General features: G+C 39.0%; 2 protein-coding genes and 1 pseudogene across 28 annotated transcripts; 2 read left to right on the top strand and 1 right to left on the bottom strand.

The window, feature by feature from the left end:
* Positions 1-9,119: 9,119 nt before the first annotated feature.
* LOC125585323 lies at positions 9,120-10,157 on the bottom strand (annotated as a pseudogene).
* An 862-nt stretch (positions 10,158-11,019) lies between these two features.
* Positions 11,020-16,769, top strand: LOC111198394 (SWR1-complex protein 4). Of its 18 annotated transcripts, XR_007322237.1 has the most exons (10): positions 14,952-15,092; positions 15,184-15,363; positions 15,441-15,471; positions 15,624-15,680; positions 15,766-15,895; positions 16,045-16,110; positions 16,187-16,258; positions 16,346-16,374; positions 16,461-16,495; positions 16,577-16,769. XR_007322237.1 is itself a non-coding variant. In XM_048754196.1 (9 exons), exons 2-6 carry the CDS (start codon positions 14,970-14,972, stop codon positions 16,068-16,070), a joined length of 510 nt encoding a protein of 169 aa, XP_048610153.1. In that variant the 5' UTR covers positions 11,020-11,196; positions 14,958-14,969; the 3' UTR covers positions 16,071-16,103; positions 16,193-16,258; positions 16,346-16,374; positions 16,461-16,769. The 18 variants fall into 18 exon arrangements, 15 of the variants coding, with proteins under 15 accessions (XP_048610153.1, XP_048610150.1, XP_048610151.1 ...); XM_048754196.1 differs by adding an exon at positions 11,020-11,196 and having other exon boundaries at positions 14,958-15,092; positions 15,298-15,471; positions 16,045-16,103; positions 16,193-16,258; positions 16,461-16,769; XM_048754194.1 differs by adding an exon at positions 11,021-11,196 and having other exon boundaries at positions 14,958-15,092; positions 15,298-15,471; positions 16,193-16,258; positions 16,461-16,769.
* LOC111210047 (SWR1-complex protein 4-like) lies at positions 11,092-13,004 on the top strand. 10 transcript variants are annotated; one of them, XM_048754179.1, is made up of 8 exons: positions 11,096-11,334; positions 11,540-11,713; positions 11,865-11,921; positions 12,007-12,136; positions 12,286-12,351; positions 12,428-12,499; positions 12,587-12,615; positions 12,702-13,004. In XM_048754179.1, the coding sequence occupies exons 1-5, from the start codon at positions 11,209-11,211 to the stop codon at positions 12,309-12,311; spliced, it is 513 nt and encodes a 170-aa protein (XP_048610136.1). In that variant the 5' UTR covers positions 11,096-11,208; the 3' UTR covers positions 12,312-12,351; positions 12,428-12,499; positions 12,587-12,615; positions 12,702-13,004. The 10 variants fall into 10 exon arrangements, with proteins under 10 accessions (XP_048610140.1, XP_048610136.1, XP_048610137.1 ...); XM_048754180.1 differs by having other exon boundaries at positions 12,434-12,499; XM_048754183.1 differs by having other exon boundaries at positions 11,092-11,334; positions 11,426-11,605; positions 11,683-11,713; positions 12,286-12,615.
* Positions 16,770-20,061: the final 3,292 nt, after the last annotated feature.

The following is a 20,061-nucleotide window of genomic DNA, read 5'->3' on the forward strand; positions in this document are numbered from 1 at the left end:
ACACATTCACGAGACATCGGACAAGAGCTCGAAAAAGGTCGCTACGTAGCGACCGAGCGTCCGTTCCGCTCGAGCCAAGCTCGATAAACGCCATTCTTGACTAGGGCAGAAGAGGAAAGCGTAGACCGACCTAGGAGCCAATATATAAGGAGTCCTAGGCGAGATGCATGGAGAGGGGAACTTTTCAGAGGAAACTTAGCACTTAGAGCAATTAGGAAACTTTTCGTTTTTGTTATTCGAGCTGCGACTCAATTAGGTTTAGCTGTCTTAGGGTTGTTAGAACTAGGAATCTCGCCGACAGCTCTCGAGCCCAGGCTTATACCTTGTTGTAAACGCTCATACGCAAATTCGGAATAAGACTTCTCTTTGCTCTCTTTTTACGATTTCTTATACTTTATCGTTGTTATCTCGTGTTCTGATTGCTTAGCCTGTGGTATTAGCAGATATCTAGGACCTTTGGGAAACTAGGGTTCTCCTACTTTCCTAATTTAAATAGAAATCGACAGTGTGAATTTCGGTTCCCACAATATTTCATGAACATAATTTTCCTTTTAAAGAGTCTGCTTCGGTCATTTATGATTTCTTCTCTCACATTGTTTTACCTTGTCCTGCCCCGTACATTCCTGATTCACATACGTCCTCTATACCGAGTCCTGTTGCATCTCATTCATCTCATGCATCTTCATTAGATAGAGAGACAGTTCAATCAGTTGTTACAAGGATTTCACAACACAATGATCGACAAAAGCGACGGACTAAAACCCCTAGTTACTTGTCCAATTATCATTGTGCTCTTCTCCAGTCCCATTTATCTTCAATTCCTTCTCATCATACCACACCCTATCCAATATCCTCTATCCTTTCTTATACACGCTTATCATCCCCATATTACCAATTTCTTCTCTCTTTTTCCATTGAAACTGAACCTAAAACATTTCTAGAAGCCATGGCATCTGTTCAGTGGCGTGGTGCTGTGAATGAGGAGTTTCATGCTATGGAACTTAATAACACTTGGACTGTTGTGTCACTCCCTCCTCGACACAATGTTGTTGGCTGCAAGTGGGTTTTTACCATCAAATTCAATCCTGATGGCACTGTGGAACGCTACAAAGGGCGTCTTGTGGCTAAGGGATATACTCAACAAGAAGGGATTGATTACAATGAGACTTTTTCTCCGGTTATCAAGCTTACAAGTGTGAAGTTATTGCTCAGTTTGGCTGCGATTAAGGCTGGTTGCTTACACAAATGGATGTCTCCAATGCATTTCTTCACAGTGAGCTTGATGAGGAGATCTACATGTCTCTTCCACAAGGTTACACGCCAGCTCCTGGTGTAACATTACCACCTAATCCGGTATGTCGTCTCAACAAAAGCATCTATGGCCTTAAGCAGGCTTCTCGTACCTGGAACAAGACTTTCACGGAGGTCTTGGTTGATGCTGGTTATGAACAGTCTGAATCTGATACAAGCTTGTTTATCAAGTCCTCTCCTACATCTTTCATTGCGGTGCTTGTGTATGTGGACGACATTGCTATAGCCAGCAACAATGATGGTGACTTGAAAGCATTGAAGAGTCTTCTTTCTAGAGCATTCAGGATTAAAGATTTGGGTCCGATGAGATTCTTTCTTGGCCTTGAAATAGCTTCTTCATCCTCGGGAATATCCATTTCTCAACGCAAATATACTTTGGATCTTCTTCAGGACAATGGTCTTCTTGCTTGTAAACCTGCTTGGGTTCCAATGGATCCTTATGTCCAGTTGACGACAGAGACTGGTGTCGCTCTTTCATCTCCGCGTCCCTATAGAAAATTGATTGGCAGACTTCTCTACTTGAAGATAACTCGTCCTGATATTACGTTTGCGGTTCACAAGCTCAGCCAGTACCTTCAAGCTCCTACTGATGCTCATATGCAAGTTGCGCTTCGTGTCCTCAAATATCTTAAAGCTAATCCAGGTCAGGGTCTCTTCTATTCCTCTACCTCTAAGCTCTGCTTGAATGCTTTTGCTGATGCTGATTGGGCTACATGCCGAGACTCGCGCATATCTGTTACTGGTTTCTGTGTTTATCTTGGCACCTCTCTTATATGTTAGAGATCTCAGAAGCAATAGGTTGTTAGTCGCAGCAGTACAGAGCTGAGTATAGAAGCATGGCTGATGTTACTCGAGAGATCATGTGGTTGCAACAACTGCTTCGAGCTTTCCATGTTGAAGTAACGACCACTGCTAAAATGTTCTGTGACAACAAGTCAGCAGTGTACATCGCTACCAATCCCGTTGACTGTCACATTGTTCGTCAGCAGTTGAAGAAAGGCATGTTGAAGGCGATTCACGTTTCCAGTGAGAATCAGCTTGCTGATATCCTCACTAAGCCTCTTCATCCTGGTCTCTTCAACTCTTTTCTCCGCTGTCTTTCACTGTCAAGCATCTTTCTTCCGAATTCTCCAGATTGAGGCTTGGGGGGGGGGGGGGGGTATATTATATATGTGAGAACTCCCTATTGTGCACGTTAGCATATAGGTACACATGTCCGTACGGATACTGCGTAAGATAGCTTTGTATAGTCTTTATAATATTAGATATGTGAGAACTCCCTATTGTGTACGTTAGCATATAAGTACACATGTCCGTACGGATACTGCGTAAGATAGCTTTGTATAGTCTTTATATATGGAAACGTATTGTACAGAGTAAGCTAATGAGAAATGTACATTTATAACAAACTTTCATCGTCTTCTCTTCATCTCTCTCGTGAATCTTGATAGTACGATTGACCCTCGTGATATAAGTCTAAACATCCTATTTGCACATGTTCAATAAAATTTTACGTTAACCGGGTCTCGTGGTCTGGTGGTAAAGGAACCTCAACTGAGGTGTCCGCCATCACGAGTTCGAGTCCCGGCCACCGGGGAATTAACATTTGGGCATCGCCGGCGACACAGATTAGTCTCTTGGGTCTAGGAAACCTTTGGGAAAACTGTGTATAATTCAAAAAAAAAAAAAAAATTTACGTTTGAGCATTTGATTACATTAGTATTGACCCTTGTGAAACACAATTCTACCTCCGCCACTGGTTGAGACGTTGTCGGACGTTCGAGGAGGGATAGTGAACGGGTCGGGTTATGATCCAGCGGATCAAACGGGTTTCGGTGGGCTCAACGATTGGGGCTGTGTTGGTGGGGACAACATGTAGACCGATGATGAGAGTTTTTGGTTCTTGCTGGACCAGCTGTATAACGAAAGGACATCGTATTCGTATAATTAAGGAAATATACGATTACGGTACGTAACGAGGAATTCAATTGCGTCACGTTTGGTGTAATATTCATTCGTGCCTGATGCCATTTTAGATACGGCCTTGGTATACGAATCTTGACTTCATTTAATATGCTTTTTTTCTCTCGATTATATTAAGATATGATCATCACACGACGATATTTGTGGTTTATGATATGGTATTTGAATTATTCAATTTTACTTTTGTTTTCATAATTACCAGGGAAAAAATCTTAAATAAACATGTTTTTTTAGTGGAAAAAGGATGTTGACTACTCGAATCAGTTCATGTTCGGTTGGTCTGTTTTATTTACGACAAAACATAGGATCGAGATGAATAAACACTCGTAAAAATATGATTAATCTTGTTATCAACCAGATTGTGGATGACTCATAACCAAAAAATTATGATTTGTAATCTTTCTATTTATCTATGACGGTGTAATCTCCTATATAAAGAACCTTTATGTTATAAATAAAGATAGATTTTCCATTACTTTTATAACACGTTATCGGCACGAAACTCTAAATCCCTAAGCTAATACCCAAACCGAAAAGTCCTAAAACCCTAACCCTAGCCGGCGATCCGACAAACCCTAAACCCCGATCGCGTCTCTTGTTCCCGCATCTGTTCCAGCTCGCGTCCCCGATCAATTTCAGCCCAATGCGTTACTGATCCTAGCTCAGACGTTCGTGACCTGAGAGCAGCTCCAGCACGCGACCTCTTCCTCGTTCGCGACAGCATCAGACAGCTCGTGTCCGACGATCAAGGCGTTCCCGATCAAGCAACAAAGGACGCCTGCGACCCGATAGAAGCAACTTGATCCATTCCAGCTCGCGTCTCGTTCGTGTCCAGCTCGCGGCTCAACTCCTTTGGTGGTCCGATTCAACAATCATCTAAGGTTAAAAGGTAATTCAAAACCTAAGAACCCATAATCGAACATGGATTGATTGATAAAGAATGAAACTCTAAAACCCTAATCTTTATGAATCAAAATCATAAGGTAATAGATCAAAAATCCTAATTGAGTAAATCGAAGTTCTACAAGTTCGATATCCCAAACCCTAAATCATGTTCCTACATAATTAAAACCCCAAATCAGTTTTTACAAGTTAAAATCTGATAAACCCTAACCCTATATCTATAAAGCCTAAATAATATAAATATCAGAATTAATTATACTATAATTATCAAATCACATATTAAAACCTTAATCGAATATTTTGAAATCAAAACTGTTTTCGCTTTTGATCATTGAGGTTTTAAATCTGATTGAATCTAATGCTATGTTGCTAGAATTGTTTGACCGTTAAATTGATAGATTTATTTTCTCATCTAGCTTGGTTAATTGTTCATCTGATTTAAAATTGTTTAATCCGACCAGCCTGTTAAAACATTGATTGAAACCGATAGGTTGCTAGCTTGCTTTGCTTATATAATCTGATAGGTTAATAGATTGATTGAGGTTTACTTGTTTAAAATCCGAATGATCTGATTGCATGATTCTTAAGGTTTAATATCATTTGCTAGGATTGATAGTTTTGTAATCTGATCTGTTTTAAATAGAAACCCTAAATAATTTGTATGATCGGTTATATTGATCTGATTTGGATGTCTTTGAGAATTGAAAATCCGTATGCTAGGTTGATAGATTCATGATAAAATCTAATGTCTTGAGGTTTAAGATGGTATGCTAAGTTCGATTAAATTGATTGATCTGATTATATGTTTTTGAGGTTTGATAAATTCGGATACTAGATAAATTATTTACACATGGTTTATGCTAAATACCAATCAGCCTTGAAACTGATTCATTGAAATTCATGCTTGAAATCTATATTCTAGTATTGCTAAAATGAGCCTTGAAACAGATTGAGTGATTAATAAATCTTTTTAGTAGTCTTGCTAAAATCCATTGATTGTTAAACCCTAATTGCATGATTAATTGATTCCGTTTTTGCTAGTCTTGATAAACCATAATATTATGAGCACATAGAAATAGTATTGTTGAGACTTGCTAGAAATTGACTGATTGATTAAATGCCTTTAAGATTGATAGTCTCATTGTCCTCACAAGATTGATATCCTAAATGATTGTTTTTAAGAGTAAGGCCGCATGAAAATTATACTTAAATATTGAGTGATATATGATTTGAGATGTCGAAAATCAACCTGGATTTTGCTGCCCTAAATCTCTCTCGAGATAATTATTTACGGTGGGAATTGGATACAAAGATTATCTTAAAGTCAAAAAGACTTGGTGAATGTATCATAGAAGACAATTATGCCAATGAGAAAGATTGATACATGACAATATTAATTATTAGCCATCATCTTATTAAGAGTCTCAAATATCAGTATCTGACTATAGAGAATCTTCTAGACCTTTGGACAGAGTTAAAAATCGAGATATGATCACCAAAGTACGATGTTTTTACCAAAGGCCCTATTTGATTGGAGGAATCCCAGAATCCAGGACTATAAGTCTGTGGATGAGTCTATTGTTAGTTGGGAAAATAATAGATTATTGATGAGAAACAGTGAATTGAGACCTCCTGGATTATCCCCATTACCTGATACCAATAAGGCCGCAGAAAAAAAAGAAGGTAACTACGTCCAGAATGATAGATCGCATGGCCATGGCCGTGGAGGGTGGAAAGGACATGGCCATGACCACTATAACACATTTGGCCGTGGAAATCACTATGGCAGAGGCCGTGGGTATCAACCCACTTTGAGTCATGGTCAAGGAAGTGGCCGTGGTACATCCTTTAAACCACAAAGCTCGACCAAATCAGTATGCCATAGATGTGGAATGGGGAACCATTAGGCTAAAATATGAAGGACACCCAAACATTTTTGTGACCTCTATCAAAGAGAGTCTGAAAGGGAAGAATCCTGAAACTCACTTGGTCTATAAAGATGGTGAAAATAATTTCGAACATGATCAAGATGATCTTATGGAATATGAGACTTATGATTGCCTAAAAGAATCAAGTTGATAATCTGATTTTGACATCAAACTTGTGTGATTGGTTTGCTTGTATGCTTTCTCTGATTTTTATCTCCTTGAATTTATTTCTATTACATTGTCTGCTTAGATTAAATGAATGAATGATTTTTCTATATGAGTACACTGAAAAATGCCAATATAAGTACTAAAGCAGGTATCGCCAGTTTGAAAGAAGACTATGGCTAGGCTAATATATTATTGCCTAAGGGTATGCATCTAGAAATCACTGATGCCTTATATTCACTCAGCTCTAAGAGCAAGAGCAGCCTATTGAGTTTTAAAGATATAAGAATGAATGGTTTCCATATTGAAACAATGGGCGAAGGAAACAAAGAGTTCCTTCAGATATATGTATAAAATCGCCCAAAGCCATAATAAGTCCTAAAGACTATACATGCATTCTCTACTGACCTAGACTATGCATAGATCAGTATGATAGAGGCTAAAAGCCTGCGGAAATATACACTTTATGGCACGACCGGATTGGCCATCCTGGTCCAAACATGATGCGAAAATTGATATTCAAAAGGCACACATTAAAAAATAAGAAGAGTTATCCCAAAGAATCTCACGTGTGTAGCATGTACACAAGGGAAACTCATTAGGCCATCACCAATAAAACGGCTACGAGCCCCTTTTTCATAAATAAAGACTATATGTCTAGATAATACTGGTGAATACATGTCCCAAGCGTTTAAATGATTATGGTATGTCCATGGGGGTAAGTGTGGACAATTCTATGATACATGTCCATACCAAGAACGGCTTGGCCAAAATCTTTTAAAACGCAAATAGCTGATTGATAGACCATAACTTATGAGGTCAAAACTCCCATTCACAGCTTAGGCCACACGAAATTTACATGCACCTAAGTTAATACGCACCAGGCCATTTAGTGAGCATAGATATCCCCTACCACAATTATTAACGGGTCAAGAGCTAGACATATTCCATCATAAGACATTTGGATGTGCTGTCTATGTACTAATTGCTCCACCACAAAGAACTAAAATGGGACCTCAAAAGGAGGATGGGGATATATGTTGGATATGATTCTCCCACAATAATAAAGTACTTTGAGCCAACTATGGGTGATTATATTTGAGGCCAGGTACACAGATTATTTTAAGACCATGAGGAGAAAAAATTAATAAAGCTGGTAAAAGAATGGTAAAAGAAATAGAATGGAATCAACCATCAATGTCTTGGCAAGATCCTCAGACTAAAGAATGTGAAATAGAGGTCCAAAGATTATACATTTACAAAGCCAGCTAATCAAATTCCAGACACATTTGCTGACCCGAAAAAGAATGACTAAGTCATATATAAACCAGCTTGTAAAGCACCAACGAATTTGATGTCCAAAAAGAGACACAGTCAAGTTGCTACAAAGTCTAGACAACGTATGAAATGTGGTAGACCAAATAGGTTCCAAAAGATAAGAATCCTTGAAAACAAAAGAAAGGTGCAGAGAATGATAATCAAAATCCAAATCCGAGGTTACTAAGGAAATCATCCCAGACATGGAGATAAGGCCGGCCGGCTCTAAGGTACAGGTACCAAACAATGTAGCTTGGGACGCCAAGCTGCAAAGTATTAAAGGTCCTGATAATAATGAATCTCAATCGATTATATCATGTCTGGAACATAATGAAACCAATAAGGAATGTCGACATAAGATGATTTATTTGCATACAAGGTATCACTTGAATTTATGAATATAAGCGAGGATCATGAACCCACGTCAATATCGTAGAACATATTGGATTGAATGGAAACTTGGGGTTAAATAGTTTAAGGAAGAAAGGTGTATTTGGCCATATGATTAAGACGCCATATGATGTTAAAACCAGTGGATATAAATGGGTCTTGTGAGGAATAGAAATCGTGAGATATAAAGCTGATGTTGCACAAGGATTCTCACAAAGACCACTAATAGATTATGAGGAGACATACTTCCATGTGGTGGATGAAACTACTTTTAGATTTCTCATAAGTCTGGCTATATAAGAGAGAAAATTAGACTTGCAGCAAGTTGATGTAGTGACTGCATATTTATATGGTCCACTGGATAATGAAAGTACTAGAGGGTATTGAGCTGAAAGTACATCAAGTTCTCGAGAACAATATTGATAATCATCAAAGTATATGATCTGAATATCCTAGGAACCTCTGGATACAATTTCTCAAACAGTTGAATATCTCAAGAAAGAGTTTGAGATGAAAGATCTTGGAAAACAAAGTTTTGTTTGGGATTACAGCTTGAGTACATTAACAATGAAATCCTTGTGCATCAAATAGTATATACAAAAAAGGGTACTCAAGAGATTTAATATGGACCAGTCTCACCCATTATCTAGTACATGGGCTTGAGATCACTAGTTTTGGACACTGATTCATTCAGTCCAAAGGTGGACGATAAAGAAGTCTATTTAGTCCTGAGATGGACGATGCAGAAGTCTTGTTTTAGACACTGATCTGATTGGTCCATAAGAAGGACGATGAAGAAGCCTTTGATTTTGGTTTATTTTATACTAACCAGCCCAAAGAGGGGATATTTGGTTTTGTTGATTTGTTTTCAGACAGCATGTGTTTTACACATGGTGGTACACGCATATCACAGCAACATCATCCAAGATTTCGTGTGTGTGTATTTGAGGTCGATGACTCAATATGTTCGATCAGATTGTGGCATGGCCGATGGTAAAAAAGAACCAACTATCATGTTTGAGGACGAAGCATATTCTGCCCAAGATCTTCATCACTCACGGATTGCAAACAATTGGAGAAGTCCAAGGGACCTTCAGTAATGTCCAAATCAGGGGGGGTAATGTGTGTTGTACTCTTTTTCCTTCACCATGGTTTTGTCACAATTGAATTTTTCTGATAAGGTTTTAATGAGACAACATTAAAGCACATTACAAGCTTTAAATGGTTATGGCATCCAAGGGGGAGTGTTATGAACCAGATTGTGGATGGTTCATAACCAAGAAATTATGATTTGTAGTCTTTCCATTTATCTATGACGGTGTAATCTCCTATATAAAGAACCTCTATGTTATGAATAAAGATAGACTTTTCCATTACTTTTATAACAAATCTATTAATTATAGTTAGTTAGGCTTAGGCATAGTTACTTACACAATCACATGCCGGCATGGATCATATATATATACCATAAAAATCAACATTTCGGTAAAAAATAATCAACATCTATTTTATATCAACTTTCATAAAATTGATCTTCTCATTATCCAACTTGGTTTCAAATTGTCACAACACATGATTTATTAATTTTGATATAAGAATACTCAATATATTTAAGCAGAACTACAATTTGGTAGTTCACTCATATACCTCATGCGACATAAGCATGGTCGATCCACTGATAAGTAACAATATAAAACATTATATTATGCCAGGATTCACATTATTTATACATACGCTTCACAAACTTACATCAACAATTGATTCTTGACGATGTTCCAGTAAGATCCTTCATCCATATCATTAGGCCCACACGTAGTTTCGATAGTAAACTAGTGATGCTTGCAGCGATGCCATATATCAACCACCGAGACACTCTTCCTCGCCTCGTCTCCGGGCACATTTCTGTAAAGTTTCATAGCTGACAAAGAAGCCGCCGCCGTCGGCTCCTCCTTGAGAGTAAGACGGCAACTCATCAATGCTCTAACGAACATCACTATGGACGCCATCTGTCTTTGACGTCGATGATGCTTTGATAGCTGTTAACTGCGTGTGTAATCACTTTTACGTGCAAAGACATGCTTACACACACTATATATATGTGAGTTTGTGTGTGTATAGTCTTAACAACTATTGTTGGATGTGGAAACAAGAAAGCACACAAGGTGGATGTGAAATATAGTTTTGGTAAATACTGTAAATTTACCAAATTGCCAGGGCTGGATGCCAACATGGAGTTTGTAGCAGCATAGAAGCAATGTCATTATGGTTCTTTGTACAACATAGTTTTGAGGTCGGAGAGAAATAAAAGAGTTCATCTTCACCAAGAAACAGTGAGGAAGAGAAGATATATTTTCTGATCTAATTATTTCACGTACCGCAAACGGGTGCTCCCACCGGTGTTTCGATCAGGCATGGAGCTAGTTGTAGCTACATTGCTCCCCATGGTGCTGGTGATAGGAGGGGTAAACGCAGGAGCTGTCGTCAGGAACGGAAAGAAGGAGGTAGCCGACGCTTACAACAAGATCTTAGTCTCCGTGAAGGAGAAATTCTCAAAGAAGATCTTAGTATCTTTTGAGGTTCGTGGCCTAGCTGCGATAATGAGGCACCTGAAGAGGGTGGGATGTCCCCTTCCAGCGCTCAAGGACCTGACTAACCGAGATGAGTATCTCGATATTGCTCACTGGTCAATGATGGTTGGACAACCTTCTAGGCTCTATCTTTTTTCCAGTTAACTAGCTAGACCATTTTGGTCAGTAAACCTGTATATAAGTTTTCCTATTTTCCAAAATTGTATAAACTTGTTAAACTACGGTTTTGAATATTACATGATATAATTTTCTTTCAGTGATATTGACGTATATCTGTATAATACATTTAGTATTTTTATACAAAGTTTTCAATATTTATTTTAATTCGCACTGGGCCCCGTATGTCAATCAATATGCATGTCTTTTATCTGGGCTAAATGTAACCTGCAAAGGCCCGGCTTGTGAAATGATGCCGTTTAAAGTCGTTACAAAGTCTAAAGCAGAGAGAACTCGCTAAGTGAGTCCAAAGGTTTAAGCATTCTTTCGTGCTCAAAAATCCCCAATTCGCCAAGCTCGTCGAAGCTCGAAACCCTAAAGTTCTGAATCGATCCTGATCGAATCGAAGACCGTATCGTTTCTGGATTGGCTGATAGCTACTCGTTAAACTCGAAATCGTAATCGGAATGGGCGGTACGGACGCGAAGGACATCCTCGGGTTGCCGCGGAAGACTCCACTGTCTTTAACTCAGGAGAAGAGATCTCGACCCCGGAAGGAGTCCCATCGAAAACCCGATGGCATTTCTCGCGAGGTGAGCTCTAACAACTCGAAACAAGCCCTGGAATCGATCGGATTAATAGTCTCTCAAGCTGTCAACTTTCGTCGTCTTTGCTGAATTTCAGGTTTATGCGCTTACGGGCGGCGTTGCCTTCAATTGATTAAAACGACCTCAAATTTATAGATTTTAGATGATTTATCTGTGGGTTTTGATGTTAAAGAACCCTTCTTTCTTTCAGGTAGCTTGGCAATGGCTTCCCGTTAAGAGTTCTGCTAGGAGTGATGATTTGCAGCTCTTCCATTGGGTATGTTCCTTAGCTTTGGAACCTTATTACACAAAGGTTGAGCATTTGATTCTTTCTAATGTCATGTGTATTGTCAGGTTAGAGTGGTTAATGATGTTCCACCATCAGGTGACTATTCCATACAACAAGTTAAATGTTATATATCCAGTTGATGAGTGTCTATTACAGTCTCGTTTTGAGTTAATTTTACTGTCCCCTCTCCGTTTATGACTCTTATTCGCGTCTTTTTTTTTTTTTTTTTTTTTTTGTTAAAATGCAGTCAGTTGATGTCCTGAAATACACTGACGATGAGTATGAGAACCATTTAACGGACCCTGTAAGTGTATGCTCTTGCTTTTATTTTATGTACATGCTTGCTCTGGATACTTGTCAAATTTGTTGATTGTGCTCCCAACTTGAAGGTGTGGACCAAGGAAGAGACAGATCAGTTGTTTGAATTGTGTGAAAGGTTTGATCTCCGTTTCACTGTGATTGCTGATCGCTTTCCATTATCCCGGACTTTAGAGGAATTGAAGGATCGTTACTATAGTGGTATGTTTTGAACTTTATACGTTCATTTACACCATGCCTCTTTCCTTCGTTTTCATCTTTGTTTCTTTCTGTTTTTTATTTCGCGTTGCACCAGGATTCGTTTGAATTTACGAGGACTGAGAATTCTCTGACTTAACTTCTTTTTGTAGTAACTCCGGGCCCTGCTGCGTGCTAGAGCTCAGTGTTGGCAAACCATCCTCTTATAAAGGTTCCATGTATAAAATCTATCTCACATCAATTCACAACTTGTGTCCTTTTATGGCCTGGTTTTGATGTGTCACGTAATTTCAGCTACAGTATAAAGAATCAGAAGGTTCATCACACCGTGAAGGGACATATGCCGCAATGCCGGATACTCCAAAGGCCAGCATCATAACTTGAATCGTCAATTCTTACTGCAGTTTCATCCTTATATGGATATATTATCTCTAATCCTTTGTGTATGATCAGGATCGCATCTGAGCCATTCAGTTTTGGAGGTACGTTTCCTTAAATCTCCTTTGTTTCAGAATTGTATATACCACTTAATCATCTCACTAACTTGCAAAGTGTGTGTCTGTTTCAGCTGAAAGACCAATCAAGAAGGAACAAAAGCGCAAGGTAATCCAGATCAGAGTCTAGTCTTTGTATCATATATATGGATTTCTATGAAAGTATATAAACCCTACACGGTCCTGGAAGACAATCAGATACTCCTTCACCAGCTCATAAGAGGCCCAGAAAATTGAGAGCATCTGATCTCTAACTGCAATACTGATTTCCAATTTTATGTATGTGTAATTTGCAATTTTCAGTCACAATGCACTATTTGTCAGTTTATAAAAGGAGTAAATTTAAAACATTAACGTATATAATTTTTTTTGTTGCATTTTTCTATGTAAAATCATTAATTAATCTCTTGCGCCACATTTTATACACGATTGAATCACATCAACTAATTCAATCGTTGCATTTTTCTATGCAAAAACATTTATTAATATCTTGAACTAAAATTTGTATAAAATGATTGAAACACATCATCCGTTGCATTTTTATTTTATTTTTCTATGTAATCACATTTTTAATCATAACAGTTTCAATTGATAACAAAATTAATCTTGGTAATCATCACAGTGCATCAGCTAAAACAGATACCACACATCACATAAAGCATCAGCTTCACAGGCACAAATAAAGAGACTAAGATTAAACAAGCAATGGCTAACATTTTTCACCAATTGAGCCAAGTGAGAGAGGGTAGCAACTCCGTACGGTCTGCTCAGAAAAGCATAATAACAAATAAAGAGGAAGACTTGATAAGGGAAAACCGGAAAATTGTATAAAGCATTGCTATTTTGATACAACAAATTGTCTTAAAATGAAACATCATCATTACACTCTTATTCTCAAACATATCCATATCTTTCAGCTTCTAAATAAATAAAGGAAATAACACGTGCAGTAGATATTGGAAACCAAGAAAGCGAGCTTTAGTCTAGGTATTGTTATCTTAACATCCCTTAATCCACAATCATTTACACCATGCCTCTTTCCTTCGTTTTCTGATATGCTACAGAGAGTCTATGTGAGGAAGAGAAGAGAAAGAGAGAGCGGAGGAGAGGAGGAAGAACAGAGTGTTGGCCGTTAGAGTTTGATGACGTGGATTTATTCTGTTACGAGTATTAGAGAATAAGGGGATTGTACTTGGGCCTTGGTATATAAGAGGACCCAAGCAAGAGAAGATAGTTAGTCAGTTAGAGAGTCTTGGGCTTGCCCTTGATTGAGAGAGAGATTGTATTCGGCTTAGTACTTCGACTTGTGAAGTCTAAGAGGGGTGGTTGGGTGGATCTTAATCAATAAACATCACAGTTCTAACAAATTGGTGACGGTGAGCGCTCTGGATAACGGAACTTCGCGCGATTAGGATGAAGAATACGAGACTAGCCGGCGAGAATCAATCAGATCATCCGATGACGGTGGAGTCTCTGGCAACGATGTTACGCGATCATACGGCATCGCAGGTTGATACGAATCGGCGATTCGCTGAGTCGTTTCACGAGTTGGAGAGAAACGCGAAGGCGATGGAATCGCGAATTGAAGAGACGTTGGAGGCGAAGATCGAAGCATGTTACGAGAAGATGTGTGATCGATTGGAGAAGAAACTTTCAAAATCGATTGATGTTTCGGACGAATCTCCTCCGCCGTATCGTCATCCTAACTATCAGGTACATAACTCCACCTCGGAACCTGGCCGTAGCATTAGGAATGAGGATGTGAGTGATCGAACCACTGTAGTTGGTAGTCGCGAAAGAATGTTGAAACGTGTGGAATTACCTGTGTATGATGGTTGTGATGCGTATGGATGGCTAGCTCTTGCAGAACATTTTTTCAGGATTGGCGGTTATGATGACCGAGCTAAATTGGACATGGTCTCAGTGAGTTTAGCAGGAGATGTACTCAGCTGGTTTAACAGTGAATCACATCGAAGAGGGTTCAGAAGCTGGATGGAGTTTAAGCAGAAACTGATAGCGAGATTCAACAAAGAGAAGTTCAGGGATCCGAGCCAGCCATTCTTTGCGGTTAAAAAGACTGGTACTGCAGCTCAGTATATCCATGCCTTTGAAGATCTATCAACGTTGGTGACTGGTCTGACAGATACGCAGCTCGAAGGGATATTCATGAATGGGTTAAAACCTGAAATGAGAGAAGTGGTAACGATGTGCAAACCAGTTGACTTGGATGAAATGATCTCAACAACAACCCTAAAGTTCTGAATCGATCCTGATCGAATCGAAGACCGTATCGTTTCTGGATTGGCTGATAGCTACTCGTTAAACTCGAAATCGTAATCGGAATGGGCGGTACGGACGCGAAGGACATCCTCGGGTTGCCGAAGACTCCACTGTCTTTAGCTCAGGAGAAGAGATCTCGACCCCAGAAGGAGTCCCATCGAAAACCCGATGGCATTTCTCGCGAGGTGAGCTCTAACAACTCGAAACAAGCCCTGGAATCGATCGGATTAATAGTCTCTCAAGCTGTTAATTTTCGTCGTCTTTGCTGAATTTCAGGTTTATGCGCTTACGGGCGGCGTTGCCTTCAATTGATTAAAACGACCTCAAATTTATAGATTTTAGATGATTTATCTGTGGGTTTTGATGTTAAAGAACCCTTCTTTCTTTCAGGTAGCTTGGCAATGGCTTCCCGTCAAGAGTTCTGCTAGGAGTGATGATTTGCAGCTCTTCCATTGGGTATGTTCCTTAGCTTTGGAACCTTATTACACAAAGGTTGAGCATTTGATTCTTTCTAATGTCATGTGTATTGTCAGGTTAGAGTGGTTAATGATGTTCCACCATCAGGTGACTATTCCATACAACAAGTTAAATGTTATATATCCAGTTGATGAGTGTCTATTACAGTCTCGTTTTGAGTTAATTTTACTGTCCCCTCTCCGTTTATGACTCTTATTCGCGTCTTTTTTTTTTTTTTTTTTTTTTTTGTTAAAATGCAGTCAGTTGATGTCCTGAAATACACTGACGATGAGTATGAGAACCATTTAACGGACCCTGTAAGTGTATGCTCTTGCTTTTATTTTATGTACATGCTTGCTCTGGATACTTGTCAAATTTGTTGATTGTGCTCCCAACTTGTAGGTGTGGACCAAGGAAGAGACAGATCAGTTGTTTGAATTGTGTGAAAGGTTTGATCTCCGTTTCACTGTGATTGCTGATCGCTTTCCATTATCCCGGACTTTAGAGGAATTGAAGGATCGTTACTATAGTGGTATGTTTTGAACTTTATACGTTCATTTACACCATGCCTCTTTCCTTCGTTTTCATCTTTGTTTCTTTCTGTTTTTTATTTCGCGTTGCACCAGGATTCGTTTGAATTTACGAGGACTGAGAATTCTCTGACTTAACTTCTTTTTGTAGTAACTCCGGGCCCTGCTGCGTGCTAGAGCTCAGTGTTGGCAAACCATCCTCTTATAAAGGTTCCATGTATAAAATCTATCTCACATCAATTCACAACTTGTGTCCTTTTATGGCCTGGTTTTGATGTGTCACGTAATTTCAGCTACAGTATAAAGAATCAGAAGGTTCATCACACCGTGAAGGGACATATGCCGCAATGCCGGATACTCCAAAGGTCAGCATCATAACTTGAATCGTCAATTCTTACTGCAGTTTCATCCTTGTATGGATATATTATCTCTAATCCTTTGTGTATGATCAGGATCGCATCTGAGCCATTCAGTTTTGGAGGTACGTTTCCTTAAATCTCCTTTGTTTCAGAATTGTATATACCACTTAATCATCTCACTAACTTGCAAAGTGTGTGTCTGTTTCAGCTGAAAGACCAATCAAGAAGGAACAAAAGCGCAAGGTAATCCAGATCAGAGTCTAGTCTTTGTATCATATATATGGATTTCTATGAAAGTATATAAACCCTACAGGGTCCTGGAAGACAATCAGATACTCCTTCACCAGCTCATAAGAGGCCCAGAAAATTGAAAGCATCTGATCTCTGACTGCAATACTGATTTCCAATTTTTTTTTTTTGAATAAATTTTAAATTTTATTTATCCAAAACTTTTGTACATAAGAATGTGTAAACACTGTGATTGAAATAAAAACAAAGACATTATTCTAGTATTTAATACTCAAACTCTCTATCCAAACCATATACTCATCCCTCCATTGCCTCCTAATAGTAGAAAGCTTATTTTTCACAGTTTTGTCAATATTCTTCAAAAGCAGCATGTATGGGAGCTCTTTTTCACTATGTTTCCTGTGGTTTTTTTCTCTCCATATCGCATGACCAGCTGCTTGAAAAGTGTACCTTATCAAAAACCTCTTGATTCTGTCCAATCTATGATCCAACAAAAGCACATTTATCTCCTCCCAATCTTCTGTGTATCTAGACTGAAGCAAACCTCTTGTCAGACTTTGCCAAATCCTACTCGAGTAAGAGCATAGATAAAACAAATGATTCCTCGACTCCATTTGTTGCTTGCAAAGAACACACAGAGGATCAATATTTGGGTTCCATTTCAAAACTCGATCACATATGGCCAGCCTATCTCTCATTGTTGTCCATGTGTGAAATGAATATTTAGGTGTGGCATGCTTAAACCAAACCCCTTTGCTCCAAACTTGATCCGCATACACTTTCCTTATCTCCAGCCAAGTGTTTTTTGATGAAAAGGTTGGTTTGTATTTCCCATTCTTACTCCTCCAAAGGCCAATATCTTCTATTTGATGGTTCTCATGCTTTAACTTCTCTATCTCATCCTCCACTTTATTAAATATCTCAATGCGGTGATGTCTTCTTCTATGCATATGCATAGCTTCAGCAACTGTTGAATTCACTAGAACTCCCATCTCTATGAATCCCCTTGTGCCTAGCAGATCCAATAATCGCCCCTTTGAACACCACAAATCATACCAAAAGGAAGTAGACTCTCCATTCTTAACCTCAACACAATGAAACCTTTTTGCAACCTCTCTCATTTTGAGGATTTTATTCTACATCCAAGACCCCATTATTGTGTTATCCCTTAAATCCCAAAGAGACCCTTTGCGCATCAGATAGCTTTTAATCCATTCCAGACTAACTTGAGACAGGATACATCATTCACTTCAGTTAACGGTCTTAATCCCAATCCTCCTTCTGACTTCATCTTACAAACCTCAGACCACCCCACTTTAGACTTGTTTGTTTTCATTTCAGGACCAGACCAAAGGAAGGATGCACACATTTTTTCTACCTCACGAAGGAATTTCTTTGGCATTCTAAACGCTGCTAGCCAGAAGTTTGTCAAACTCATAATCACCGAGTTGATTAGTTGCAAACGGCCTGCAAACAATAAAAATCTCCCATTCTAGTTACACATCTTTATCCTGACACTCAAAGGCATGTAATCTGAAACCGTCATTTTCCTGGTAAGAAGAGGCAAGCCTAGGTATCTTACTGGGAGCTGTCCAACTGCAAAAGGAAAATTCGCAAGAATGGCGTGTTGAGTCTCCTGTGAGATGCCAGCCATGTATAGTGTTGATTTCTCTAGGCTGATTTTTAAACCCGAAAGTATGGTAAATTCCTCAAACACCAGAAGAGTACCTTCCACCGACATCTTCTACCCATCTGAGAATACCATTATATCGTCTGCAAAGCAGAGATTCGTCAAGGACACATTCTTACATCTTGGATGATAACCGATCCTTCTGTCGGAAGCTGCTTTGTCCAGCAGCTTGGATAGTACATTCATACATATCACGAATAGAGAAGGCGACAGAGCACAACCCTGCCTCAAACCTCGAGTACTGAAGTAACCAGCCAGTTCTCCATTAACCTGTATAGAGAATGAAGCTGTCGACACACAGAGTCTGACCCAATGTATATATTTTGCAGGGAAACCAAGAGCTTCCAGGGTTGTTAGGAGAAAAGGCCACTGCACAGAATCGAAGGCCTTGGAGATATCAATCTTCATTGCACTTCTGGATGATATCTCAGATTTATGATAATCTTTGACTAACTTAGTAACTAACAGGAGGTTTTCCATTAGCAACCTATCTTTAACAAATGCAGACTGGTTATTTGATATAAACTGTGGCAGAATTCCCTTGAGGCGATTTGCAAGCAGTTTAGATATCACTTTGTAAAGCACAATACAACATGAGATTGGCCTGTAATCTTTCATCTCCTTTGCATTCTCCTTCTTAGGTATAAGTGTTAGGATAGTGGAGTTGATACCTTTCGGGAGAAAACCTTTAAGAAAGAATGATTGCACAGAAACGACTACATCTTCTCCAATGATAGGCCAAGCCGCTTTAAAAAACTCTGGTGTGTAGCCATCTGGTCCAGGCGATTTGTTCGATGGCATTTTAAACACCACTGCTTTAATCTCTTCTGCTGTGACCTCACTGGCCAGTCTCTCTTGGTCTCCTTCAGTACAACGAAACTGTAGCAAACTCTGTAGGTATTCAACTGAAGGAGCTTCATAATCCACAGGTTTATGGGTTAAGAAATCAGTAAAAAACCTCTCTGCTTCTTTCTTTATATCATCGTCAGTCATGGCTATACTTCCATTCGGACATATCACCTCTCTGATTGCATTTCTTACTTCTCTTATCTTAGCCGCATTGTGGAAATGTCTATTATTTCCATCCCCCACTTCCAACCAATGTAGCTTAGATGTTTGTTTATAGAACTCTTCTTCTAAATCAGCAAGCTTTTGCCATCTCTCCAAAGCTTCACTCTCCTCTTTGATAGCCTCAGAAGATGGACACATTAAGGTTTCTGTCTGCTTCTCACACAAATGCTTATATGCCTCCTTTGTTTTTTTGGTAACTGCCCCAGCTTCTCTTTACTTAGAATTCTCAAAGTAGGCTTAAGACCCTTTAATTTTTTTCCCAACCGATACATAGCCGAAGTTGAATGGAATAATTTCTATGTTTCCCTCCAATACCTCTCCACTGTTGGTTGGAAATCTTCCATTGTTGCTATGACATTCGTGAACTTAAAAGGTTTTCACTTCTTCTGTACTTCCATTTCTAGATGAAACCTACATCTGAGCTGATCAGAACACCCTCCTGATTCAAATACACTATAAGCATTTCGCAGACCATGCAGAGCAGCATCATTCATCAATATTCTGTCTAACTTTTTGCATACTAGCCCCTCATCCCTTTTATTGCACCAAGTATAAGTAGGACCATGAAAACTCATATCGGTGAGAGTGCAATAACTTACGGTGTCCTGAAATTCTCTCATTCCTGTGGTGATGATCGGATTATTATCATACCCTGAATGCTCATTTCCTTGTAAAATCTCATTAAAATCACCAAAAACTAGCCATTGTTTACCTCTAAACATTGCTGAGTCTTTGTGATTCCTCAAATCTTCCCATAACATTCTTCTCTCCTCCATAGTGTTCAGTGCATATATAAAAG

This window comes from Brassica napus, chromosome C4 (assembly GCF_020379485.1).
Source record: "Brassica napus cultivar Da-Ae chromosome C4, Da-Ae, whole genome shotgun sequence".
Lineage (NCBI taxonomy): Eukaryota > Viridiplantae > Streptophyta > Magnoliopsida > Brassicales > Brassicaceae > Brassica > Brassica napus.

Bases quoted from the DNA above. Each gene is read 5' to 3' on its own strand.
- LOC111198394 (XM_048754193.1), top strand. From the start codon at position 14,970: ATGGGCGGTACGGACGCGAAGGACATCCTCGGGTTGCCGAAGACTCCA. The intron at 15,093-15,297 runs GTGAGCTCTAAC...TCTTTCTTTCAG, and splicing joins CCGATGGCATTTCTCGCGAG to GTAGCTTGGCAATGGCTTCC. The intron at 15,681-15,765 runs GTAAGTGTATGC...CCCAACTTGTAG, and splicing joins AGAACCATTTAACGGACCCT to GTGTGGACCAAGGAAGAGAC.
- LOC111210047 (XM_048754174.1), top strand. From the start codon at position 11,209: ATGGGCGGTACGGACGCGAAGGACATCCTCGGGTTGCCGCGGAAGACT. The intron at 11,335-11,539 runs GTGAGCTCTAAC...TCTTTCTTTCAG, and splicing joins CCGATGGCATTTCTCGCGAG to GTAGCTTGGCAATGGCTTCC. The intron at 11,714-11,864 runs GTGACTATTCCA...GTTAAAATGCAG, and splicing joins TAATGATGTTCCACCATCAG to TCAGTTGATGTCCTGAAATA.